This window comes from Triturus cristatus, chromosome 7, assembly GCF_964204655.1.
Source record: "Triturus cristatus chromosome 7, aTriCri1.1, whole genome shotgun sequence".
Taxonomy (NCBI): Eukaryota; Metazoa; Chordata; class Amphibia; order Caudata; family Salamandridae; genus Triturus; species Triturus cristatus.
Window position 1 is genome coordinate 1,877,376,370 of NC_140590.1, and position 27,182 is coordinate 1,877,403,551.

General features: G+C 47.9%; 1 protein-coding gene across 1 annotated transcript in view; it reads left to right on the plus strand.

The window, feature by feature from the left end:
* Nucleotides 1-26,256, plus strand: part of LOC146813588 (zinc-binding protein A33-like) — a 56,753-nt gene extending 30,497 nt beyond the window's left edge. Inside the window, exon 5 of the mRNA XM_085614779.1 lies at nucleotides 25,757-26,256. Within this exon, the coding sequence (XP_085470905.1) occupies nucleotides 25,757-26,256 (500 nt within the window). The remainder of the gene's footprint in view (nucleotides 1-25,756) is intronic.
* Nucleotides 26,257-27,182: the final 926 nt, after the last annotated feature.

A 27,182-nucleotide genomic window follows, 5' to 3' on the forward strand; every position in this document is an offset into this window, starting at 1 on the left:
AGGAAGGTCCTTCTCCTACCTGGCCGCCAAGACTTGGAACTCCCTCCCGACCCACCTCCGCCTGACCCAAGACCACCTCGCCTTCAGGAAGCAGCTTAAGACCTGGCTGTTCGAGCAGTAGCGGACCCCCCCTCCCCAAGCGCCTTGAGACCCTCCGGGTGAGTAGTGCGCTATATAAATGCCTTGATTGATTGATTGATTGATTGATTGATTTTGGGTGTCCTGCTTGTGCCCAGGTCAACTAAGTAGGTGACCTCACTTTTCTTTTCGAGGATAGGGTAAGGGCCACTCCATCTGTCCTGGTGAGCCCTTGGTGCCACTGGCTCCAAAACCCACACCTTTTGCCCTGGTTTAAATTTTACCAGTGCAGCTTTTTGGTCATACCAGTGCTTCTGAAGCTCTTGGCTGGCCTCAAGATTCTTGGATGCCTTTTCCATGTACTCAGCCATTCTGGACCTTAGGCCAAGCACATAGTCCACTATGTCTTGTTTGGGCTCTTGGAGAGGCCTCTCCCAGTCCTCTTCTACAAGACAAAGTGGTCCCCTTACAGATGACCAAACAGAAGTTCAAAGGGTGAGAAACCTACTCCCTTCTGGGGCACTTCTCTGTAAGCGAAAAGCAGGCATGGCAACAGGACATCCCATCTCCTTTTGAGTTTTTCAGGGAGCCCCATGATCATGCCTTTCAATGTCTTGTTGAATCTCTCAACAAGGCCATTGGTTTGTGGATGGTAGGGTGTAGTCAACTTGTACTGCACTCTACACTCCTTCCACATGTCTGTCAGGTAAGCAGACATGAAGTTGGAACCTCTGTCTGAAACCACCTCCTTAGGAAACCCTACCCTGGTGAAGATACCCAGGAGGGCCTTGGCTACTGCAGGAGCTGTAGTAGTCCTAAGTGGAATTGCTTCAGTGTACCTAGTAGCATGATCCACTACCACTAGAAAGAAGTTGTTCCCTGAGGCTGTGGGAGGTTCAAGTGGACCCACAATGTCCACACCTACCCTTTCAAAGGGTACCCCCACCACTGGTGATGGGATTAGGGGGACCTTTGTGTGGCCACCTGTCTTGCCACTGGCTTGACAAGTAACACAGGAGCTGACAAACTCCTTAACCTTTTGGTGCATCTGGGGCCAGTAAAAGTGACTCACTAGCCTTTCCCAAGTTTTGGTTTGGCCCAGATGTCCAGCTAGGGGGATGTCCTGAGCCAAAGTTAGGAGGAACCCCCTGTATTTCTGTGGCACTACCACTCTCCTGGTGGTTCCAGGGGTGGTGTCTCTTGCCTCAGCATACAGTAATCCCTCTTCCCAATAAGCTCTGTGGGTACCACTGACATCTCCCTTTGCTTCTGAAACAGCTTGCTGCCTCAGGCTTTCAAGAGTGGGACAGTCTCGTTGACCCTGGCACAGCTCTTCCCTAGAGGGTCCCCCTGGGCCCAAGAGTTCAACCTGGTAAGGGTCAAGCTCCATAGGCTCAGTTCCCTCAGGGGTATCCAAGTCCTCTCCTTGTGGAGAGGGGTCCTGATCCTTTTGCTGTACAGAAGCTGGTTTCCCAGTCTTCTTACCTTTTCTCTCGGTAGGTTGGACCATTCTTTCAGGCTCCAACACTTCTTTTTCACCCTGCCTTTTGCTCTGTGCTCTTGTATTTACACACAATATTTCAGGGATATCCAACACTGCTGCATGGGTTTTTAGTTCAACCTCAGCCCAGGCTGAGGTTTCCAGGTAATTTCCAAGCAGACATGCAGCTGGTAGCATTGGAGAGACCACTACCTATTTCAGGCCAGTAATCCCCCCTCCCCCAGTCTAATGTCACCATGTCCATTGCATGGTAAGTGGTAACACTGTCAGCATTGATGACTGGGCAAGTTCTCCCAATCAAATATTGCTCCGGGGAAACCAGTGTATCTCTCACCATAGTGACACTGGCATCTGTATCCCTTAGAGCCTCTATCCTAGTTCCATTAAGCCAAGGGTATTGTAAATACTTCTTTAAGTTGGGTGGCCATGCAGCTTCAGTGGCAAACTCAACTTCCCCTTCTGAAACTAGAACTGCTTCAGTGTGTAACCCGATTTGCTCTTGGCACACTGTTGATCCCACCTGGAGACTTGCTACACCAGGAGTAGCTGTAGTAGGACTAGGGGCCTTCTTGTTTGGGCAAGCAGCATCTCTAAGTGTCCCAACTTCTTCCAGTTGTTACACCGGGCATTTAAAGGATCAAAGTTCTTTCCACTGTACCTATTAATGGACTGGGAAGAGTTTTGGGACCCACCCCCCTGTGTAGGTTTTTGGGGCCCTTTGGAAGACTCAGGCTTTTTATCTTGGGGATTCTCACCACCTTTTCCCTGGGGAGGTTTTGTGACCCCCTTATTTTGATCACCCCCAGTGTTTGTCCTTGTCACCCTAGTCTTGACCCAGTGGTCTGCCTTCTTTCCCAATTCTTGGGGAGAAATTCGACCTAGGTCTACCAAATGCTGATGCAACTTTTCATTCGTGCAATTACTTAAAATATGTTCTTTCATAAACAGATTGTAAAGTCCAATGAAATCATGCACATTGTGTCCAGTTAACCAACCATCTAGTATTTTAACTGAGTAGTCTACAAAGTCAATCCAGGGGTTTTGTGATCCCCCCTGAATCTATTTCTGTACTTCTCAGTTGTGAGTCCAAATACCTAAATCAGAGTTCTCCTCATGAGGTCATAAGACCCAGCATCTCCCCCAGACAGGGTCAGGAGTCTGTCTCTGCAGTTACCAGAGAACAGTTCCCACAGGAGTGCCCCCCAGAGAGGTTTCTTCCCCTTTCTCATGTCACAAGCCCTCTCAAAGGCTGTGAACCATTTGGTGATGTCATCACCTTTCTCAAATTTAGGGACAATCCCTTTGGGGATTTTAGGATCATACGATTGCTCTTTATCCTTATTAAGTAAATTGCTGCCACCATTGATGGGTGCTAGGCCCATCTCTGCTCTCTCTCTTGAGCCAGCAACCTGCTCTCTATAACCAGTCTTTTGGTCAGCCTTACTAAAAGGCTGTCCTTCTCATTGAGGCTGTCCTCCTCATTGAGGCTGTCCTCCTCATTGAGGCTGTCCTCCTCATTGAGGGTGTCCTTCTCATTGAGGCTGTCCTCAATCTCCTCAGTGGTACCTGATCCACCTGTGTGACATCGAGGCACTGAGAGGTTTACTCTTGGGTAAAGGGTACTTGGACCCTTTTCTCCCTAGGAAGTAAAGGGGTTTGATGTACCTGGTCATCCCCTTCCTCTACTTCATCATCTGACTGGTCTTCACCATTTTCAGGTGGGTGGTCCTTAGAATACCCAGCCAACAGCTCCCAGAGCTTTTGTTTGGTAGAATGGGGACCCATGACTATGTTTTTAATTTTACTTTGGGACCTTATCGCCTTGAAAGACAAGTGAAGGTAAGGGGTGAGGTTGAGCTCCTCAACCTGGTATGTCATTATGATATATTCACTAACAGCTGGCTTCTTATTTTGAGACATTGTTAAAAAAAAAACTTCTATCCCCTCTAACCTTAGCTACGGTGACGTTTAACTTTTTCTAAAATTCTAAAGGGACTTAACCAAGGCCTTAACAAGACTTTTAGTAATTTTGCAAAAAATGCCAATTTGAGAAATCAGAATTCTAAAGACAATTTAAGAGTTGTGTCGTGTGATCAGGTGGCTACCAAGTAGTCCAACAAATGCAAACTTGTATATCCCACCAATGTAGGAAGCTGACTCTGTATATACTATACCAGAGTGAGGTATAGTGTGCACAGAGTCCAGTGGAACCCCAAAGGTGGGCAGAGGTTAAAGTTAGATAGAACCTGACTCTCTATTTGTGGTAGAGTGGTCAAGCAGTAAGGCAATATTAGAAGACAGTGTTCAGCATTTGTTGGACACACTCAGTCAGCAAATGAATTCACACACTCAAGAACTGGACTTCAGACCAATTGTTTTTGTATAAAAATATTCTTTTAGTTATTTTATTTTCTAGAACCAAGCAAGACGGGCTCAGGTGAGCAATAAGTACTTTAAAGTAGTAATGCAATTGGAATACAGTTTGAATGATAATTGTATATGCACGTTGGTTTGATTTACAGTATGGATGCAGAGAAATGCAATACTTAGTAAATACAGTACATGGACTTGAATAGACTTTTTAGTAAAATAGCAGGTAGGAATCTTTTGAGATTACTAGGCTTACACAGAGTAGTATAACTAGATACTACTCTAGGACATTTCCTGAAAACAGGTAAGCAAAGGTGCACACTCCGCGGCACTAGGGAGGTCGGGTTCCGGGGTCTGTTTCGACGTCAGACGCCCTGTTGGTTTCAATTGAGAACCTCTGGTTATCAAAAGCACTGCAGGCTGGGAGACAAGGGTCTTCTGGGTGCGACCGACACTTCGAGAGGTAAGTTGGGAAGTTAAGGGTAGGTTAGGCACCGCCGTTTTCGGCACACAAGGCCATGGGGTGTCGGGTGCAGGGGTGCCTTTTGGGGTCGGATCTTCTTACCAGCTCTTGGTCGCGGTTAGAGTGGCCTTCTGAATTTAGACTGCAGGCGTAGACTGGAGGCTTGAGGCAGGTAGGGGTTGCCAGATCTTGGGTCAAGATCACTGGGGTGACCTCCTCATGGTGTTTGCCCACTCAAGCTCGGGTCATGGACGGCGGGTGCAGAGTGGTGCGGATTTAGGGTTTCTGGCCAAGGCCAGAGGTTGCAGATGAACAAATGCAGTGTTCACAGGAGAAAAAGTCTTTGAGGTCTGAGGCAGGCAGGTCCTCCGGGGTTTTCGAGGTTGCAAGAATTTCGCAGGAGCAGGTTTGAGGGAGAGACAGGCTGGTAGGGCTGGGGCCAAGTCAGTGAGCGTCTTCCTCTTGTTAGCTGCGACATGGCTGTTTGGTCCTTCTGTAGTTTCTTCTTGTCTGAGGAAGCAAGTTTCAGGGGTGCCCCTAAATACTAGATTTAGGGGTGTTACAGGTAGGTAAAAGGCAGGGACCAATGGGTCCCTTCCCTGGGGAGGGTAAACCCCCTATTATGCCACCCTCCAGTGGGAGGGGGCAGGACCCTGTCCCTGGTTGGCTGAGTCCCTCCATGTGCAAGATGGTGTAGACTGAGAGTTGTGCTTCACCTCGCCTCCACCACCTGAGGGTTGGAGTTGGCAGAGGTGAACACACCTCTCTTCCTCACCTGTTTTTCCCACCGGTTCTCCCGCCCAAAGTGGGGGTCAGAACCAGTGGGTACCAGTTGCTGAAAGCAGCAAGTGGTCTGGGGAAGCTCACAAAGGTGGCAAGCCTTTAAAACTTCACCTTCGTGAACCCTGCCCATCCTGGGGGAGGAGGCTTGGCACCTCGTCCCAGGATGTGCATTGTTTCAGGCCCCAGAGAGCAGCAGGCTCTTGACCCAGGGTCTAGAAACATGTCTGGTGGTTGCAGCTGAAAGCAGCCACTCAGCCTGGACTCTAGTGGTAGGTTAGTTTTCAGGGGGCATCTCTTAGATGCCCACTGCGTGCATTTTACATTTATTCCCACACTGGCATCAGTGTGGGTTTAATGTGCTGAGAAGTTTGATACTAAACTTCTCAGTTTTCAGTGTAGCCATTATGGTGCTGTGGAGTTCGTAATGAAAAACTCCCAGTGCCATATACTCTTAATGGCAGCACTGCACTTACAGGGTCCAAGAATGGACACTGTAGGGGTACAGGGCTCATGCACCTGTACCCTCACCACTGGTATAGTGCACCCAGCTAGAGGGGTGACTGACCTATGCCAGGGCTGTGAGTTGTAGGCATTGCACACAGAAATGTATGCCATGTCAACTCTTCACTTTGTCATGTTGGAAAATGTACCATAAAGTAAAGTATAATGATTGGTTTAAAATTGAAATGGCTGATTTCCAATGGTTTAACATTTCTGAGTGTTTTCTAGCCCTGGGCGTAGTGGGGCTACGTAGAGGGCCACGGAGGTACAAACTAACTCCGTGGCCCTTGTGGCCCTCCGCGTAGCCTCGCTACACCACCCGCCTCCACCCCTCCTATATTATTAACAATGAATTCTACAACTAAAAAGTAAATTTAAACCACTTACCTGAACTGTGGCATCCCCGGGCTGCCCTCCTCCTCTTCGTCGCCGTGTCTGCTAATTCTTGCAAAATCTGTGCATGCGCGCGCCCGTGCATGCGCATTTCTCACAAGAAATGCGCATGAAATGAAAATGTTTTACTCTCTTTGCTTGCACACTATACTATGTAAAGTTAGCATTCACTTCACCATTTTATGTTTGGCCGCTATTTTGAACCATGATCAAAACTAATCCTTGTTCTCTGAGAAATGGCTTGTGGTACGTTTTGTTTCTCCAAGGTTGGGCCTTGCTCTACTAACGAATACACTGTTCTTATTAACGCATACCTTTCCCACTAGATAGAGGCCTTCTCCCACTAGTCTAGTGAAGGGCACGGACAGAGTGACCTTCAGTAGGAGATAGCGTGTGCCCAGCCACAGAATCAAAACATATTCTACTGTACTTCTTTGCTTAGCTGCATCTGCCTGGAAAATTCCATTATGGGTATGCCTTCGTTGGTTCTGAATTGTACATAATGTATCTCTATGTTTGCTGATGTCAGCCCCTCTACAGCACTCCTAAGAGACTGGGCAGACCTGGCTCCGCTCGAGTGCACCTGAATAAATAGATCTTGGTTTATCTTCTCTACTGTCTGACCGACTCTTCATTTGGTATGGAAGGCTGAAAGGTGGTTGTGACTGACATGGGTGACCCAAGCGGGTCACTTCCTTCTGGCCCACTGTGTATTAGTGTTGTTTACTGTGATTTCTTTGCTAAAGTATTGTGTGCTTTGTGTCTATCTCCATGTAGGAGATACTGTAACATACTAGATAGTGTTATATAATAAATACATATTTTTATTACTACTGTGTGGTTCTCTTTTCATTTAATCTATTCTATAAGATTGCATTCTGGTAAAACAAGCTGCTTTACACTCCTTCAAGACTAAGCCTAAAGGCTGCTCTCCACAGCTACCACTTGGATAGCTTTCTAAGGTTATCTTTGATCTCTTAAATCATCATAAGTGTCGTTTCGACTGGTGTAAGGTGCCCACTTTTACTAGTGGACAGCACATACCAGGCCAACTTCCCACATTGGTGTGCAGCGGTTGTGATTCAAGCCTGCATTGTTTTACCAGATAAATCTTCATATTGATTAACGGAAAAACCACTGGTACTAGGCACATATTATACAAGCTTAGAAAAGTAAGTTCTACTGAACTTGGGGTTGGGTAAGTCAAGGTGTATCACACCCTTTCCCCAACTTAAGAGAGTTTAGCTCCCCCCACTAGGTTAAGTAGGTGAATCCCACACCACACTTAGTATGTCTGCTAAAGGACTTGCCAGTGGCTCTCTGCTTTCTAGATACAGTGAACTCTCGTTCCAAGACCTGAAAGCACTGTGTGCCTCTAGGAAGCTGAAAACAGGGGGGAGTGCCAACACTCAATGCCTGGTAGAGGTGTTACTGTTAGATGACCTAAGGAAGACTCCTGGGCCAGATGAACAGGAAAGTGTGGATGGGACAGGTGAAGAGGATAGGGCTAGAGGGGGGCCCCTCATTGACCTTGACTCTAACCTGGACCAGGGGGCACATGATGGTTCCCACCTGGACAACTCCGATATTCAAGAGGAAAATGAAGAGGACCTTGAGGGCCACTCCTTTGTTCCTCCTGGAAGAGTGTAGAGTTTACCAAGGAGATCTAGATCTTCCTCTGCAGAGTCTAGTCACGCAGGACAGTTAGTAGGGACCTCTGTATCTAGTAAGAGGGACCACTCACTTGATAGGGAATACCAACTACCTGAGCTTGGGAAAGCTAGGTTAAGGGTCAGGCAAGAGCCATTGGCCCTTGACAAGGAGTCCCTGGAAGTCCAGAGAGCTGGGATAAAGTTAGGACTAGAACCCCATGGTGGCAGCAACAGTGTCCCTAGAGTTAAGGAACATTCCTTTGATAATAGGACTTGAGCAAGATTGTCCCTCCCTACCATGTTGGTGATAACATCCACAAATGGCAAACTGCTTTAGAGAGGGCCTGGAAACGTACAGAGGGTCCCTCAAGAGCAGTGGGCAGCTATCCTGTGTCTCCCCTTTGCTGAAAAAGGAAGAGATAAGCTCCACACTGTTAGAGAAGAGGATGCTGACAATTACTCAGTCCTGAAGAGTGCTCTCATTGATGGGTTTGGCTTAACCACTCACCAGTACAGGATTAAGTTCAGAGACATCCAGAAGGCACAGAATCAGGACTGGGTAGACGTTGTGGATAGTACTATTAAGGTTCTGGAAGGCTGGTTACTTGGCAGTAAAGTACATGATTTTGAAGGATTGTATAGTTTGATTATGAGGGAGCAGATCCTTCATTGTCGAAATCAGTTATTGCATCAATACCTGGTAGACTCTAGTCTGACCTCTCCCCAAGAATTGGGAAAGAAGGCAGACAAATGGGTCAGAACCAGGGTGAGGCAGAAAACCCAGAACTCTAGCGGTGACCTGAAGAAGCAGGATTCTAAAACTCCAGATAAGAGTGTGTTATATGTGCTAAGTTAGCATAAGCTCTGCCGCCATGATGCTGCTTTTGCGCACATTACTACATGACTTTATTTTGCAAGACTCTGTTTGTGCCTCTCACATGAGAACTGTCTGCTTTCTGCGTTCTCTGCTGTTCCTGGAGTTTTGTCTGAACACGATGTGCAAGGTCAATAAACATGCCCTTGTTATTCTGTTCTGGTCAGCCCCTAGCACCTAGACAAAACATGCTAACACAGCTGCACTGCTGGAAACTCGTGCTTTGATAATACGGGGATGCATGTTGTTCACACACACTTTGAGAGAGACCTTTCCTTGGAGAAGAGCTATGCTGTTCCTATGATGTAAATCTTTCATCTAGTCTCTAAGGTATGGGGTCTGCTGACAAAGCCCAGAGATCTTCCTTTATATAATAAACCTCAACTTACCAAGGGGAGGGTGGTTAGGCCTTATAGTCTTTTTTCCACTATCTGTATATGATGACATCCCCCTTCATATTCTATGGGATTGTAACAATGTTAACTGTTCTAGGTTTATGCATTTTGCTGCTGGTAGTGGCTCGTATACTGCATTATAGAGCACAATAGTTAAAATAAACATTTTGAACTATACAGTGACTCTGACAAACCTTATTGTGGACAAGTACGAGTGTGTGAGCGAAAGCGTATGTCTTGCTACCGCGATTCCTGAGAGAGTCGGGGTGTTGTGTTCTGGGTTGTCTAATCATTTGTAGCTTCGTGATTATGTAGGAGAACGAATGAGACACTATAGCTAGTTGGTTTTGGGATTTTGGGCACTAAGATGGTAGGAAGGTAAAACCCCTATACACGGAGGTCCTGTTTTCCTGCGCATAGTTCTGTGTATGTGCAGAATCCCCGCAACATGGTGCCGCCGTTTGGTCTGGTTCTTATCTGCGAGACTCTTGAGTAGTGCTTGTGCTTGTCCACAATCCCCTCACTTCTGTTTCCGGAGACCGCTGTGACAGTGTAGCCCCCTTTATTGTGATAATTTTATAGGTTTTTCAAGCTTGAATTTTAAAAGGTCTTTCTCTTTCATTTAATCCTTTGTTGCCCTGCCACGTATAGGTTGTTATTCTATACTATTAATTATGGCGGTTGCCATAACAGCTCCTAACCGCGCACCGCTCAGGGCTATTTAAATCAATACAGAGTCCCTGATTCTGGTTTTGCGCTTATCTTTGTTGTGGAAGCAGATCCTTCATTCCGTTTCGAGGTATTTTATTCTTGGGTCACCTTTCCGGCAGTCGATGGAACAGATAATTAGTTTCACGAGTATACTGTCAACGCGACACCGCGGGAATATGGACCATATAGAACTCAAGGTTCCGCTAATAGCTTGGCAACACCAAATCTGGTTCAATGGTGACCTTCCACACCCAATAACTCCGGTCTGTTTAGGCCCATTATCAATAGATGGGTCCACTTGTCCCATTTTGGCTGGGTACACCCTGCACCCAACTTATCTCACTGCTACGGTCTTAGAGCTACGCGCGTTACATACTTCTTTGATCCGTTTACATAGAGTTTTTATTCAGTTCATGTTGAGCAAATTTCAGGTGGGACCACCTGGTGCTGCTGCGCAACCACCTGCACTTGGCAGTGTGACCATCAGTCCTTTCATGGTTAATTCCATAATGGGCAAGCGTCCTCAGAATAAGGATGAACTTCCTTATTGTCTTGCCGAGAAATTTGGGCAACTCAAAGCTGTTTTTCCAAATACCAGACCTGTGGAGAAACACAGGATTTTGACAACAAGTCTACTGAAAAATCTGGTTCCCGAATTGGCTGATTGTAGCACTTGGGGTAAAGTATTTGCAGCGGTATATTCGATGTGCTTCGGCACCCCCCTTAATGACCGTTCTCCCATCTGTAATCAAGCGTGTTCAGGAGGAACATGGGACCGACACGGCTCTGGAGTTGGGAATGAGACTGGTGGGGGTGTTCGACATTGTTTGCGATATGATCCTTGGTAATGTTAAGGGTGATGCTGTATGCTTACAAGTGGCGCAACGCTTGGAGGCTGCAGCAGACGCTGACAAGCAATGTGAACTGCCAAAGATTATTGCTGAGGCTTATAAATCCATAGGGCGCAATAGTCTGGGAATCAAACCTTTTACTCAACCAGAAACTCACACTCAAACTCAAAATCAGGGTCAACAAAAGACACAGACTGATAAAGATGGGCACCCGTTCTTTCCTAAAAGGAATTGGAGAAATAAAAAACAGGGGCAGCAACAACAGAAGCAGGGTTCGCGTGCTGGTTTGCTGACACAGAGTCTTCTAAGCATACTTATGACTTACGCGACCGCACGAAAATTAAGACTCCTGATAGATTTCATGTCCCTGATCAGCGCTCTCCTAGTTCTTTACAGGGCACATCGGGCTCTCAAGTCGGTGGTGGAGAACGCCAGGATTGTGGCAAAGGTCAGCCCACACAACAGGGACGAGATCAACCTCGACAGTTTGACATTAAAGCCAAACAAGAGGATCTGCCTCAATTTAGACCCCCGTATCAGTAGAAGAAAGTTGCAGTTTTCACAGCGAAATATGCTTCAGACGGTGAGAACGCGTCTTCTAGATTGGACTTGGGTGGTGACTCTGCTCGACAGCGCTGTGGAGGTTACCATAGTGCAGGAGGTACTGCGTCCCTGTCTGGAGGCCAGAGCAAATGATACTTTAATTACAGTAGAAACAGCAGATACACGAGTTGCACCCCCGGATAGACTCTCTGAAATAGTCTTCCAAATTGAAGGTGATACACAGCGTACAATCACAGCGGTTTTCTGGGAAAATCTAACCTCTTCATATGACATTTTGTTAGCAGAGGCAGATTTTCCACCCCCATTTGTGCTAGCCACTCCCAAAGGGGAAGACGTGATGCTTCCTAGCTTTTCGCGTAATGTCCCTGAGGAACATGCAAAGGCTTTTGCATTCGAGTGGGCTTTGGCCTATGCCCCAGCGGTGTACCGTAATCAGGTGGGCTGGGATAGAGATTCCCGAGCACATGAGATCCCGTTACGGTCTATGCCACAGCCACAGCAGCAATATCCAATCAAACGAGAAGCTAAGGCTCCCGTTTCTGATATTCTGACTCAGTTGGAGTATCAAGGAGTGATTGATTCCTGCGTATCACCGATGAATAATCCTCTTTTTCCGGTATCAAAACCTGACGGATCATATCTCATTGTCTTAGATTATCGAAATTTGCATAGCCATTGTTGTACATTTGCGGTACAAAACACACATAGCTCCACGTTAGTGAACACACTAATTCGTAAAAAATATAAAATGACACTAGATATATCCAATGGTTTCTATAGTCACAACTTGGCTCCTGAGAGTAGTGACTGGACAGCCATCAAGGCAGTCGGAAATCTGAAAAAATGTCCACGTTTACCTATGGGGTATGAGATTAGCCCCGGGGCTTTTGATGCACATGTTGTGTCTTTGCTACATAGCATAAACCCTGAATGGTTCTTGTACATTTATGACATTTATTTGACGGACGATGAACTGATGCCACATCTTGTCTGAGACAATCGCATTATTTTGTCATTTGCCGACTATGGATACAAATTCAATTTCACAAAATCGCACATCGCAAATTTTGCAGTGCTCTTTTTGGGCTATGAGCTCAACAGTGAAGGTAGTGGGTTAGACCCCCTCTTTCTGGAAAAATGTGCACAATTGCAATCTCCTTCTTCACTGAAAAAGCTTCAGTCTTTGCTGGGATTTTTAAATTTTGGGAGGACATACATTCCCGAATATTCCCAGCGTATCAAACTGCTATATGCGTTGATAAAACCTACATTTTCTTCGGCCAGCTGGCTTCCGGAACATACCTCAATTCTGCAATCTTTGCAATCAGATTTCCTTGCTACTAACTACTTGTTGATGCGTGACAATTCCGCAAACTTGGTGATACGTATAGTACCGGGGATGGTTGGTTTCACTTACTTGACGTTCAACGAGGGTGACACAGTACCTGTTGCTCACAAATCACATTTATACACATCGGCTGAAATGCGTTTTTCCAATACTGAAAAGTTTTGACAGCAGTCCAGATGGCGATTCTGAAAGAACGCTCTCTAGCACAAGGTAAACGCATTCTTATGGTCACGCCTCTGCCTGCTTTAGAAGCAGTGACAAAGGCAAGTGTACTTAACTCTGAGGCTTTACATCCCTGTTGGATTCAATAGGCTACTTCTTTGACATCGGCAGATGTTAAGTTTATCTTTGATCCTGCTCGTGAGACACAGGAATTTTTGGAATATTAACATGTTCATCCTTCTCCGTTGTCTTTGCTTCCTTTAGATGAGAACAAATGTATCATCTATACCAATGGATCGGTTCAACCGGCCGTCGGTTCTAAACATGCTTATTCAGCAGCTTGCACTATTGTGGCTAGTACGATTGTCAATGGAGAATTTAAGTCTTCCATAGTGCATACACAGGCACTTGGGGTCTGTACAGCACAATTATGAGAGCTGCGTGCTCTTGTTCCTGCTTTTGAGTTTGCTGATCCTAATGTGAATACTCTTATTGTATGCAATTCTTACTACTGTGTCCAGTCTTTTAATGACAACTTATTCTTTTGGTCACAAAATGACTATAGAGACTCTAAAGGCAGCGCAATTAAGCTTAAATTGCTTTGGGTTCGAGTGGCACAACTTAAAAAATGTCTCCCACTCGCACAGGTTATCCATACTCTTGGCCATCAGTGTGTGAGAGCACATGCTGTTGGTAATTCTTTGGCTGATGAAGCGGCCAAATCTGCAGTAGCCACGTGTTCTGTAACAGCAGTTACAAGGTCCATGACTAAGATTGATAATGAAATTTTGGCAGCTATTGCTGCTTCGAAGGATAGAACTGCTCCTCTGCAGGGCTTCCTTTCAAAGTATTTTTATCGTTTATCTCCCGAACAAGTTCCTTATGCTAAAATTCCAACTGTTGGGGATCGGCTGATGCCCAACATGGATCGCAGACCTGCTTTGATAATTGCCGCACACAAAGGCATGGCTTCTGCCCATGCCGGTGTGTCTGCGACAGTCTCTATTTTACAGCAACGTTACTGGTGGCGTGGTTTATATAAACAGACCAATAATTATGTACTTTCGTGTGACATTTGTCAACATATTAAGCCATCTACGGTCTCACGCCCACCACAAACGCAGCTCTGTATTTCCAATCAGCCATTTGGTTGTGTGTATCTTGATCACTGTGGTCCATTCTCTTCAGATACTGCATGTAAATATATCTTGGTTACAGTTGATTCATGTACTATATTCCTTTGGGTTTGGCCACAACGCAGTGCTGACGCTCGAAATGTCACCAGAGATTTGCGTGTCTTTGTAGGGATGTTTGCCTGTGGCACCGTCCATTCTGCCCAAGGTCCAGCATTCACCTCTAAAGCGTACAAGGACGCGATGGTGTCAGTGGGGGTGCAGGTACAGTTTTCATCTCCAGTTAGGCCTGAGGGCAATTCCATAGTGGAGCGAATGAACTGTGTTTTAAAGCAATCTTTGACAGCTAGAGTCTTAGGTACTGTCAGGACCTGGCTGGCCCACTTGTATGGGGTTCAACGTGCACTAAATAATCTCCCTAGAAGATCTCTGGGTGGGCGGACCCCATACGAAATGCTCTTTGGCATTAAAATGTTTGTGTATCACAAAAAGAAGAGACAAGGGAATGAGCCTTTTCTGACTCCCCTTCCAAAACTGAAGACTCACACAAGCGAGAAGGACTAAATATCTACATGTAAAAACCCTACGGCAACTATAAAAATGTCTATCTGCTGCCTGACCCTACAGTGAGATAACTCAAAAGTTAAATATAAGAGGCAAGGAGGAAAGGGAAAGACATAGCCTTCCTTAATAGTGCCCTCACACACTTTGCAGTGTCATGCCTCATCATAGGGCCGCATCAAACGTCCAGGAGCAGACCAACACACTGGACGGAGCGCAATATTTTTCTATGAAGAAGGGTGGTGAAGGGAGTAAGTGAGAGAAGAGAAAAGAAAAGAAAACTTGTGGAGGAAAAAATATTCCCTCAAGAAGGGATCAAAAGGTGCAGACAAGTGCAGGTAAAACTATCTCAGGGGATACCACAGTTTACCTTTATTCTTGTCTCACCTTTATAGGATTAAAAAGTCAAAGTTGGGATGCTTCGGGGAGATGAATGCCTCTATATCCCTGCTGCAGGAACCAACATATTTCGGTCAGTACTAGGTGCCCACCCGGGTCACAATGGCCTTCATCAGGGTATATATATATCCCTTTACATTTTGGTCTTCCCCCTCAATCGGGTGTTTCCATCAAATCAAAGAATGGAATTTCTCCAGTTCACCCTCTCCAACAATTGCAGAGAGATATGCTTTGTATGAGTTCCAAAGTACTTCTCTGAACCCGGGACCCTTGTGGGAACGTGGTCTTGTAGTCACACTTACTCCAAAGATCCACTGTAAGCCGTTTCCGCAGTACAAAAGGGGGTGGTGATGGACGGAGCATCAGAACCAATCAAACACTCACACCCAGTCAACAGAGCCGTTTCCGCAACCAGGTCCACCAAAGATAAAAATTTTATGCCAGACCTTGATGGTCTAGACGATGTGGCGGCTGCCTCAACCTTTGATGTATATAATCATTCTACTATGTTACAGGACCTACAGAAGACCTGTGACAGCTGCGCAACTGAACATTTACCCTCTTCCAAGGATGCAGCACTGCTGATTGCGGTTGCCAGCTTGCTTCCTAAGATTGGAGATCTGGTACGAGAAAAGCTGGAGAACAAAAACAAATTTGGTACCTCTTGTCGTGCACCGGTTCCATTACTTGGATTGAAGGGTACTCGTACAGTAATTTTACCACCTTTACCTGGTCGCAAAGACAACAGATACATCTCAGAGGACAATGTGAAGTTACACCGTCTGGCTGATTCTGAATATGGTCACGCCTGCAGTTTCGTGCAACACAATTTCATTGAATCTGCTGACTTCATCCTCTTCCACTAATGTCCATGTGGGTGAGTGAGTGATGGACACTACTATTGACCTTTCACCTGTCCTGCCTCCATCCTTTTCCAGTACAGACGTTGAGTATACATACCCTACAGATGAGTCTAATAGTGAGCTGCCGATCAGTCCTTGGCAACATCACACTGATCCGGCACTACCATCTCTAATTAACAGAACTACAAGCGGTTACTTTGGAGATCATGCAAGCTTCTCTTCTGACTCATCCTCCTCGTCTTCCACTTTAACGCTTCCACTTACAAAATTGTGTATTTTTATCTCTTGGTTCAAGAAGACTTACCTAGGTGGGTTGTGTAGGAAAGTAGGATCTGCTTCTTATGGTTACCCCCACTTTTTGCTTCATGTGTTACTGTTTTTGACTAGTCTGACTGGGATCCTGCTAATCAGGACCCTAGTCTCTCTGCTTTTGCCTTTAAATTGCAATGCATGTACTTAAGGTACACTCCAGATTGGATACTGGGGTACCCTTGTCAGTCCCTAGTATATTGTACACATGTATCCAGGGCATAGGTACCCCAGAGGTCTCCCATGGGCGAATATATAACTTTAGTTCGCATGCCGTTACTTCGCATGCCGTTACTACGCGGTCGTTAGTATGACCGCGTTGTAACTTAGCATACCTTTACTTCGCAATTCGGAACTACGAATTGCAGTAAGGGGGTGCTGGATGTTGGAATAGTATAATTTACTATTCCAACTCCAGTCTATGCGGACACTAGGGAAGGTGTTGGATTTTAAATCCAACACCTTCCCCCCCTTACCGCAATTCGTAGTTCCTAATTGCGAAGTAAAATATGCTAAGTTACAACGCGGTCGTACTAACGACCGCGTAGTAACGGCATGCGAACTAACGCATGCTAAGTAAACGCCGCTTCCCCCATGGGCTGCAGCATGTATTATGCCACCCATGAGAGACCATGAAATATGGAACTACAGGCCTGGCATTGCAGCCTGTGTAAGTTGGTGCATGCACTACTTATGAAAGATATAGGTTTACTATATCTAAGGGTCACTGCACTTAAAACCTATATGTCACCCCTATAGCCCCCCCTTTACAATCCTGAAGGCATGGTGCTTGGTTCCAAGTGAGAGAATACCCCTGCACAAGCAGGATGCCCTTGCAGCCTACGGAGTCCATTCTCCCGGGTTGTCAGTAATGCAGCCATAGGCTAACATAGAGGGGCATTATGCGCCCGTGTGATGACCAACTCTAAAACGGCTGAAACAAACCCTATCCTGATTGATATCAAACATGTTGGAATCATACCCCCACACCGGCAACCGGTGTGGGAGGTATGATTCAACCCCTCAGAGCTGAGCTTCGTGGGGGCCATGGTGTTCCTGGCACAAGCCCTCTAGTCCCGGACAGCACAAAATGGTTGCTGCCGACCAGAGACACATTTCTGCCCTCCTGCTGCTGAGCCAAGCTCGAGCAGGGGAAGGCAGGAGAATAGGCATCCTGTCACCGGGAGGTGTGACCACCACCCAGGGACGATTTAGTGTATTAGGGCTGGGTGGGTGTTCTTGCCAGCACCTGAAAGTCTGCAGGAGGGGCATATTTGGTGTCCCTGTGCATAGTCCAGTTCAAACTAGTCCTTGGCGCCGTTGGCTGCCACTCTGGCGCAAAACTGGACAAAGGACATGGGAGTAACCTTCGCACTGTTTAGACCCTCCCCTGGGAGGGCCCCTGAATCTCTCCAAACCTCTCCGTGGGTACTTAAGGTCTTACCTGGCTGTAGGTCCTTAGATTCAACATGGACAAGATTTTGAACCTGAAACCCCTGAGCTTTGAGCGTCTGGACGCTTGGACTTTGTTGGACTTCATTTGGGCCCAATTTCATCTCCCACTGAATCTGTTGCATCGTCTGTGCCATTGCACCATATCTGTGGAGAATCAAGGACAACTGAAGATAATCTCCCTTCGAGTGAAGGAGTCACTCCCTTGCATTTGCAGGCACCTTAAAGCTGCTGACCGGTCTGCTGATCCCGAGCTCCTCTGGACTCCAAAAGGTCTAGCAACACAGGGGGCGGGTTTCTAAGTCCCTCAAGGCTTGAGCTGCCTTCTTAACAATTTAGAGGCCAGAATCCTTTGTGGGGGCTGCATTACCCGGACCCCTGTGAATTGCGAATATTTGCAAGTGCATGTGCTTGTTAGCGTTTCGCAAACAAGTGTATTGGGCTCCAATTAGCCCCAACTGCTGGCACCATTTCCTACCAAGATCTTCGACCTCCTCACATTGAGTGCTCCGTGGCCTGTTTAGTGAAATGACTCGAGGTCCTCTTACGACTCCTGTGCCTCCGGCCTGTGGACCATTTGAGGGTCAACTTTGCTTTTCTTGGGCTCCCCTGGTTGCTCCAGGCTTGCCCTGACTCCCCTGCAATCGGTGAGCATCCCGGACTTTGATGGTCCATACCGTACACTTCCTCAACCTTCTGTGTGGGTTGCTCTTGCCAAGGCTTGTTGGTGCTCCCGCCAGACACCGACCCCTCAGCACTCAACATGCTTCGTGGGACAGCTCGCATCCGGCTCCTGTTTGTCCTCGATGTCTCCTGGTCCCCGCAGCTGCAGAGTAAAGGACTTCATCAACCAACCTGAAGCACCCGACATTGGTGGACATTCGTCTACCGAGCCTCTGGTCACTCCCAAGTGACCCAGACTCTGTACCATCTGCTTTCAGGTACTCCTTGACGGGAATCCATGTTTGGAATCCAACTGACACTTTTCTTCCTTTTAGTAGCGGCACTTCTTCGAAGTGCTCCATTGGGTTCCGACGCCACTTCAGACCTATGCACCCGGCTTCCCCGGGACAGGTAAATCTGGTACTTTGGTATCCAGGGGTGGGGTGGCTCTCCACCCTTCTGTCTTCCACCGGGTTTCTTTGAAGTCCACTGGGACGGGTCCTTAAACTCTAAAATTCCAACCTTGACTTGTACATAGACTTGGATGGAGCACAAGACTGTGTTCCCACACTGCACATGCACTCCTTGGGGTCCCTATCTACTCACCTTGGGTGGTTCCTTCGGGTCCCAGCAATTCTACGTCCTATCGACACTGTCTTGACTCAAGTCAAGGTTCTTATACCACTTTCTTAGTACATGGTTTGGTCCCCTCCTGGAGCCTGTTGAAATGAAAATGTTTTACTCTCTTTGCTTGCCCACTGTGTATTAGTACATCTGTAGGGACCTCTGTCTCTAATAGGACCTCTACTTCTCAGAGAAGGGACACCTCCTATGAGAGAAGGTGCAAACTGCTTCAGTTTGAGGAAGCTAAGCTTAGGATCATGGTGGCAGCAACAGTCTCCTTAGAGGTAGAGAACATACTCATGACCATAGGAACCTGAAAAAGATTGTCCCTCCCTACCAGAGTGGGGATGACATCCACAAATGGATAACTGCACTGGAAAGGGCCTGTAAAGTACAGAGGGTCCCTCAGGAGCAGTGGGCAGCAATCTTGTGGCTCTCCTTTGCAGACAAAGGTAGAGACAAGCTCCTCACTGTTAGAGAAGAGGATGTGGAAAATTACAAAGTCTTGAAGAGCGCACTGATTGATGAGTTTGGCCTATCCACTGAACAGTACAGGTTGAAGTTCAGAGACATACAAAAGGCACAGACTCAAGACTGGGTTGACTTTGTAGATTGTGCTACTAAGGCTCTGGAAGGCTGGTTACTTGGCAGTAAAGTGTGTGATTTTAAAGGATTGTACAATTTGATTATGAGGGAGCAGATCCTTAATAATTGTCAAAATCAGCTGTTGCATCAGTACCTGGTGGACTCTGACGTCTCCCCAAGAATTGGGTCAGAAGGCAGACAAATGGGTCAGAACCAGGGTGAGGCAGAAGGTACAGAACCAAGGTGGTGACCCTAAGAAGCAGGAGTCAAAAAACTCTGATAATGGTGGGGACAAGCGTAAAGACCAGAAGTCTTCCCAAGGGCCCCAACAATCTGCGTCTGGTGGGGAGTCCCAATCTAACAAAGGAAACGGCCAAAAGAAACCATGGTGTAAATTCTGTAAACAGAAAACCAATTGGACAAGTGATTGTACCAAGTCCAAAGACTCAACTCCAGGGGTGGGCAGAATTTGCGAAGTTGCGCTACGCAAAACTCCGTGAAACGGTAAAAATCTCCGCGAGCACGCAAAAATTCGGCGAACACGCGGAATTGCTTGTTCGCGATGCTTTTTTCCTGTTCGCGAACGCCATTTTCATGCTCGGGGGGAAATATCTTGCGAACACGCATTTTGAGAACGCGAACAAGCAAAAAATTCCGCAAAGCCGCGGAACGAAGGATTTGAGCAATTCCGTGTCCACCGCGGAACGCGAATTTACCCAAATTCCGCAAATTCCGCGAACGGAACGGAATTTACCGCTCAGGTCTACTCAACTCCAGCCACCATTGCCCCTAAGGCAACTGTTCCCCCCTTAGTTCAGCTCCAAGTGGTGGTGCTCAGAATAAGGGTGTAGTAGGGTTAACCCTGGGATCTGAGGTGGACTCTGGCCTAGTCAGAGTTCCTACTCAAGCTGTACTGATCTGTGATGAAGGCATAGATATGTCCTCTTTTGTCAGTCCCAGTAATCTGGGCAAATACAGACAGCAGCCTTTGATAAATGGAAAAGAGGCTTTGGCATTCAGAGACACAGAAGCAAGTGTCACAATGGTGACAAAAGGTCTTGTGGCTCCTGAGCAGATCATACTTGGTGAGATGTACCAAGTGACCAATGCTAGCAATGTCAGGACAGACCATTCCTTGGCAGTTGTTAATTTCACCTGGGGAGGGGTAACTGGCCCTAAGAAGGTTGTGGTAAGTGCGACCTCCCTGTTGAATGCTTGCTTGGCAATTATTTAGAAACTTCAGCTTGGGCTGAAGTGGAGCTCAGGACTCATGCAGAAATGTTGGGAATCCCTGCAGATGTGTTTGTTATGACCAGATCACAGGCAAAAATGTCTAAAACTGAACTAGCCCTGGATCCTGGAAGAATGGACCAGGCGCCTTCCAAGAAAAGGAGCAGTAGGGGTAAGGCAGTGTCTTCCCCCCTGACTCAGAATCCAGACCAGTCTCTTGAGGGAGCTGATCTTAGTCCTGATTAAGGAACTGTCCCAGTTAAGCTTGAACCTGATCAGGTTGCGTTCTTGGGACAGGAAGCCCTTCCAGGGCAGATCTGAGTTAGGAGCAGCAGAGCTGCCCTTCTCTTGAACCCCTCAGACAGCAGGCTGCTGCTGAGGCTGCTGGGAATGCTAATGGAACCAAAGAGATATATTGGGATGATGGATTCCTGTATTCAGAGTGTAGAAATTCCAAGCCTGGTGCCACCAGGAGGTTGGTTATACCTCTGAAGTTCAGGGGCTTCCAATTAACACTAGACCATGCTATTCCCTTAGCAGGTCACCTAGGCCAAAACAAGACTTGGGACAGAATTGTCCCTCACTTTCATTGGCCACACATGTCTGAAGACACCAAGGAGTATTGTCACTCCTGTGTCACCTGTCAAGCCAGTGGTAAGGCAGGCGGTACAACAAAGGCCCCCCTGACACCACTACCTGTGGTGGGGGTCCCCTTTGAGAGGGAGGGGATTGATATAGTTGGTCCCATGGATCCTCAGCCAGCATCTGGGCACAGATTATACTGGTGGTGGTGGGCCATGCCACTAGGTACCCAGAAGCCATTCCCCTTAGCACCACTACAGCATCTGTGGTGGCAAGGGCTCTACTTGGAATCTCTTCCAGAGTGGGTTTCCCTAAGGAGGTAGTATCAGACAGAGTTGCAAACTTTATGTCTAATTACTTTAACTGCTATGTGGAAGGAGTGTGGAGTAAATTACACATTTACCACCCCTTATCACCCACAATGCAATGGGTTAGTTGAAAGGATCAACAAAGCCCTCAAGGGCATGATCAAAGGTTTCCCATAAAACCTTAGGTGCAGATGGGACATACTTTTGCCCTGCCTTCTCTTTGCCTACAGAGGGGTTCCACAGAATGGGGTTGCTTACAGCCCATTTGAAGTTCTGTTTGGACATCCAGCTAGGGGTCCATTGTGTCTTGTGAAGGAGGGATGGGAGTTATCTCTCAAACCCCCTAAACAGGATATTGTGGACTATGTACTTGGTCTATGCTCCAGGACGGCTGAGTACATGAAGAAGGCAACTAAAAACCTTGAGGCTAGCCAAGAGTTACAAAAGGCCCGGCATGATCAAAAGGCTGTTCTGACTGTTTACCAGCCAGGGCAGAAAGTATGTGTGTCAGAGCCTGTGGCCCCAGCATACCTCCAAGACAAGTGGAGTGGCCCCCATACCATATTTGAGCAGAAGGGAGCAGAAGGGAGAGGTTACCTACCTGGTGGACCTTGGAACTTCCAGGAGCCCCACAGGGTGCTCCATGTCAATATGCTTAAGCCATATGTTGAAAAGGCTAACATGGGCTTGCTCATGGCTACTGATGAGGGACAGGAGGAAGAGAGTAATCCACTCCCTGACCTGCTTTATCAGAACCCTGATGATGGATCAGTAGATGGTGTAGCCTTGGAATGCAGCCTCACTGTCCAGCAACAAACTGACTGCAGAAATGTTCTCAGCCATTTTAGACATATGTTTTCACTGACTCCAAGTCAGACTACCTGGTGCACTCATGAAGTGGACACTGGGGACAGTCTGCCTGTTAAAAATAAGATTTACAGGCAAACTGACCATGTCAGGGACTGTATTAGGGCTGAAGTTCAGAAGATGTTGGAATTTGGAGTAATTGAACCCTCAGATAGCCCTTGGGCTAGTCCAGTAGTCCTAGTGCCCAAACCTCACATCAAAGTTGGCAAGAGAGAGATGAGGTTTTGTGTTGACTACATGGGTCTCAATGCAGTCACTAGGACTGATGCCCATCCAATCCCTAGGGCAGATGAGTTATAGATACTTTGGCCACAGCCAAGTTTCTGAGCATATTTGACCTAACAGCTGACTACTGGCAGATCAGACCAGCTGATGATGCAAAGCCAAAGACAGCATTTTCTACCTCTAGTGGGCACTACCAATTTGTGGTAATGCCCTTTGGTTTGAAGACTACACCTACCACTTTTCAAAGGTTGGTGAACAAAGTACTTACAGGCCTGGAAGCCTACAGTGCAGCTTATCTAGATGACATTGCTGTCTTTAGCTCCACCCGGGAGGATCACCTGGTCCACCTGAGGAATGTTTTGGAGGCCCTGCAAAGGGCAGGCCTCACTATCAAGACCACCAGATAGGGCAGAGTCAAGTTGTGTACCTGGGCCACCTTCTGGGTGGAGGCCAGGGTCAACCATTGCAGAGCAAAATCCAGACCATCATGGACTGGGTTGCTCCAACCACCCAGACTCAGGTCAGAGCTTTCTTGTGCCTGACTGGGTACTATAGAGGATTTGTCAAAGGGTATGGATCCATAGTGACTCCTTTGAATGACTTAACTTCTAAGAAAATGCCCAAGAAATTTCAGTGGACAGTCAGCTGTCAAAAGGCATTTGATGACTTGAAGCAGGCCATGTGCACTGTGTGAGAAGTTGGCCTGGCATATGCTGTCCACCTGTTATAGTGGGCACCTTGTACCAGTCCAAACTACCCTTATTGATGATAGGTTTAAAGACAACCTTTATTGAAAGCTATCCTAGTGGTAGCTATGGAGAGCAGCCGTCAGGCTAAGTCTTGAAGGAGTGTAAAGCAGCTTGTTTTAACAGATTATAACCTCCTGAATTACTAAATGAAAGGAGAACCACACAAGGTATATATAAAATATATGTATTTATTTCTAAACACTCACTACTAATCTCTTTATGAGATTAGAGTCCAAGATACACAATTATATAGTTCTAAAACGACAGTAAATAGCACAATATACAATGGGCCCTAGGGGTAGACCGAACCATACATTAAGAAAGTGGTTTAAGAACCACGACTTGACTAGACACAGTGCCTAGAGAACGTAGAATCGCTGGGAACCCAAGGAACCACCCAAGGTAGTGGCACAGGAGACCCACGGGGGACGCGTGCAGTGTGAGAACACAGGCATGAGCCCCGTACTATTCTATGGGAAAGTTGCGGTTGGAATTTTAGAAGTTAAGGACACTTAGGAGAGGACTTTGAGCAAACCCCTTTAGACTTAGGGGGTTCTAGGGCAAGCAGCCACGGGAGCACCATAGTTCTCGAGTTACCTCACCCAGGGAAGCCAGTGCATAGGTGTCAAATGGTGTTGGGAATAGTCGTTGATTTCAATGGCGATCTGCAGCAAAGTGCTGCTGCCAGGAAGGAGAAAAGTGTCCGGTGTGATCCAAGCCTGAATCGAAGATCAGAAGAACCTGAAAGCAGAGGGGACAGAGTCTGGGTCACGCCATTGAAAACGACGAGGGTTTCTGACACCACTTGACCCCTATGCACCCGACTCCTCTGGGGTAGGTAACACGGGTACCTCAGTACTCACAAGGGTGCTAGCCTTGGAACCTTCTATGTTTCAAAGGGTTTGCTTGAAGTCCTCTCCAAAGTGCCCTTAACTTGTAATTCTCCAACCGCAACTTTCCCATAGAGTTGTACGGAGCTCGCGTCTATGTTCTCACACTGCACACGTTCTCCGTGGGTCCCTTCTGTCACTACTTTGGGTGGTTCCTTGGGTTCCCAGTGATTCTACGTGCTCTAGGCACTGTGTCTAGTGAAGTTGTGGTTGTTATACCACTTTCTTAGTATATGGTTTAGTCTCCCCTGGAGCCCACTGTGTATTGTGGTATTTACTGTCGTTCTATTGATTAATAATTGTGTATCTTGTGCTCTAATCTCATAAAGAGGTTAGTAGAGATTGTTTAGTAATAAATACATATATTTTATTTATTCCTTGTGTGGTTCTCCTTTCATTTGGTCATTCAAAAGGTTATAATCTGGTAAACCAAGTTGCTTTACATTCCTTTGAGACTTAGCCTGAAGGCTGCTCTCCATAGCTACCACTAGGATAGCTTTCAATAAAGGTTGTCTTTAACCAATTCACCATAAGGGGTTGTTTGGACTGGTGCAAGGTGCCCACTATAGCTAGTGGACAGCATATACCAGGGCAAATTCTCACAAACAGTGACTTGTCTGAGGTCACACAGTGTGTCATTAACCCTCTCTCATCTCTCGGCAGTGCTGGGGGCTCTGAGGGTGGGACAGTGACTTGTCTGAGGTCACACAGTGTGTCATTAATTCTCTCTCCTCTCTCTGCAGTGTTGGTGTCTCTGGGTGGGACAGTGACTGATCTGAGGTCACACAGTGTGTCATTACCTCTCCTCTCCCTGCAGTGCTGGGGTCTCTTCGTGGGACAGTGACTTGTCTAAGGTCACACAGTGTGTCATTAACTCTCTCCTCTCTCTGCAGTGCTGGAGTCTCTGGGTGGGACAGTGACTTGTCTGAGGTCACACAGTGTGTCATTAACCCTCTTTCATCTGTCTGCAGTGCTGGGGTCTCTGGGTGGGACAGTAACTTGTCTGAGGTCACACAGTGTGTCATTACCTCTCTGTTCTCTCTCTGCAGCGCTGAGTCTCTGGGATTGACAGTGATTTGTCCGAGGTCACACAGTGTGTCATTAACTCTCTCTTCTCTCTCTGCAGTGCTGGGGTCTCTGGGTGGGGCAGTGACTTGTCTGAGGTCACACAGTGTGTCATTAACTCTCTCTCCTCTCTCTGCAGTGTTGGGGTCTCTGGGTGGGACAGTGACTTGTCTGAGGTCACACAGTGTGTCATTAACCCTCTCTCCTCTCCCTGCAGTGCTGGGGTCTCTGGGTGGGTCAGTGACTGATCTGAGGTCACACAGTGTGTCATTAACTCTCTCTCCTCTCTGCAGTGCTGGAGTCTCTGGGTGGGACAGTGACTTGTCTGAGGTCACACAGTGTGTCATTAACCCTCTCTTCTCTCTGCAGCGCTGGGGTCTCTGGGTGGGACAGTGACTTGTCTGAGGTCACACAGTGTGTCATTAACTCTCTCTCCTCTCTCTGCAGTGTTGGGGTCTCTGAGGGCGGGACAGTGACTTGTCTGAGGTCACACAGTGTGTCATTAACTCTCTCTCCTCTCTCTGCAGTGTTGGGGTCTCTGAGGGCGGGACAGTGACTTGTCTGAGGTCACACAGTGTGTCATTAACCCTCTCTTCTCTCTGCAGCGCTGGTGACTCTGGATCCAGACACGGCTCATGAATCTCTGATCCTGTCCGAGGACGGGAGACGTGTGACATGGACAGACAGACGGCAGCCCCGGCTGGACAATCCCAAAAGAATCACTAGCTGCCCCTGTGTGATGGGGCGGGAGGGGTTCACCTCGGGGAGGCATTACTGGGAGGTGCAGCAGCTGCAGGGGTTGGTGGGGGTGGGGGTCGCAGGAGAGGCTCTGAGAGGGGGGAGGGTAACTGGTAGTCTCCCTAAATGCAGGTTCGGGGCTGTGCCTTATTATGGTCAGAACTGGTATCTCACCTTCTCTCCCGACCCCCTGCCCCCCCGTCCGCTCCCCCAGAAGCTGGGGCTCTACCTGGACTACGAGGGGGGGCGGCTCTCCTTGTACAACGCAGACACCTTGAAGCATCTCTGCACTTTCAATGGCACCTTCACCGAGGGGATGCACCCCTTCTTCCTGCTCCGGCCAGAGACAGACATGCGCCTGGTGTAACAGAGCCCCCCCCCCCCCCCCCCACACCGACGTCAGTAACAGGGCAGAGACAGACAGGAGCCCTCTTTGATTTTCTGCTTCTCCTGGTATTAAGCCCCCTTAACTGGGGGCTGCCCCCCTATTTCTTCCACTGCCCCGGGACTGCCCCCCCCCCCCTCCTGGGGGGTCCACACCTACTTTCAGCTGGGGGGTGCAGCGCTGCCCTGTTATTCCGCAATACCATGTGGACACACGAAGGAGGGGGAAGTGGAAGACGTCCCCCAGGGAGGGAGGGAGGGGGAGCTGGAGATGTCCCAGAGGGAGGAGGGAGGGGGAGATGACCCCGAGGGAAGGGGGAGAGGGAGATGTCCCAAGGAGGGAGGGGGAACAGATGTTCCGAGGGACAGGGGAGTGGGAGATGCCCATGAGGGACATGGGAGCTGGGCATGTACCAGAGGGAGGGAGGAGTGGGAGATGTCCCTGAGGAAGAGAGAAGAGGGAGATGTCCCTGGTGGAGGGGAGCGGGAGATGTCCCAGAGCGAAAGGGGGAGCGGCAGATGTCCCCAAGGGAGGGGGAGCTGCAGATGTCCCTGAGGAGGAGGAGAGAGAGATGTCCCCCCGGATGGGGGAGCGGGAAATGTCCCTGAGCTAGGGGGTAGCAGGCGATTTCCCAGATGAGGAAGGGGGAAAAGGAGATGTGTCTGGGGAAAGGGGAACGAGAGATGTCCCTGAAGGAGGGGGTAGCGTAGATGCCCGGAGGAGGGAGGGGAACCAGGAGATGTCCCTGAGGGAGGGGGAGCAAGAGATGTCCCCCAAGGAGGCAGGGTGGGAGATGTCCCTGAGGGAGGGGTGGGCAGGAGATGTCCCAGAGAGAGAGGGAGCAGGAGATGTCGCTGGCGGGGGCGGGAGATGTCCCTGAGGGAGGGGGGAGTGGGATATGCCCCCCC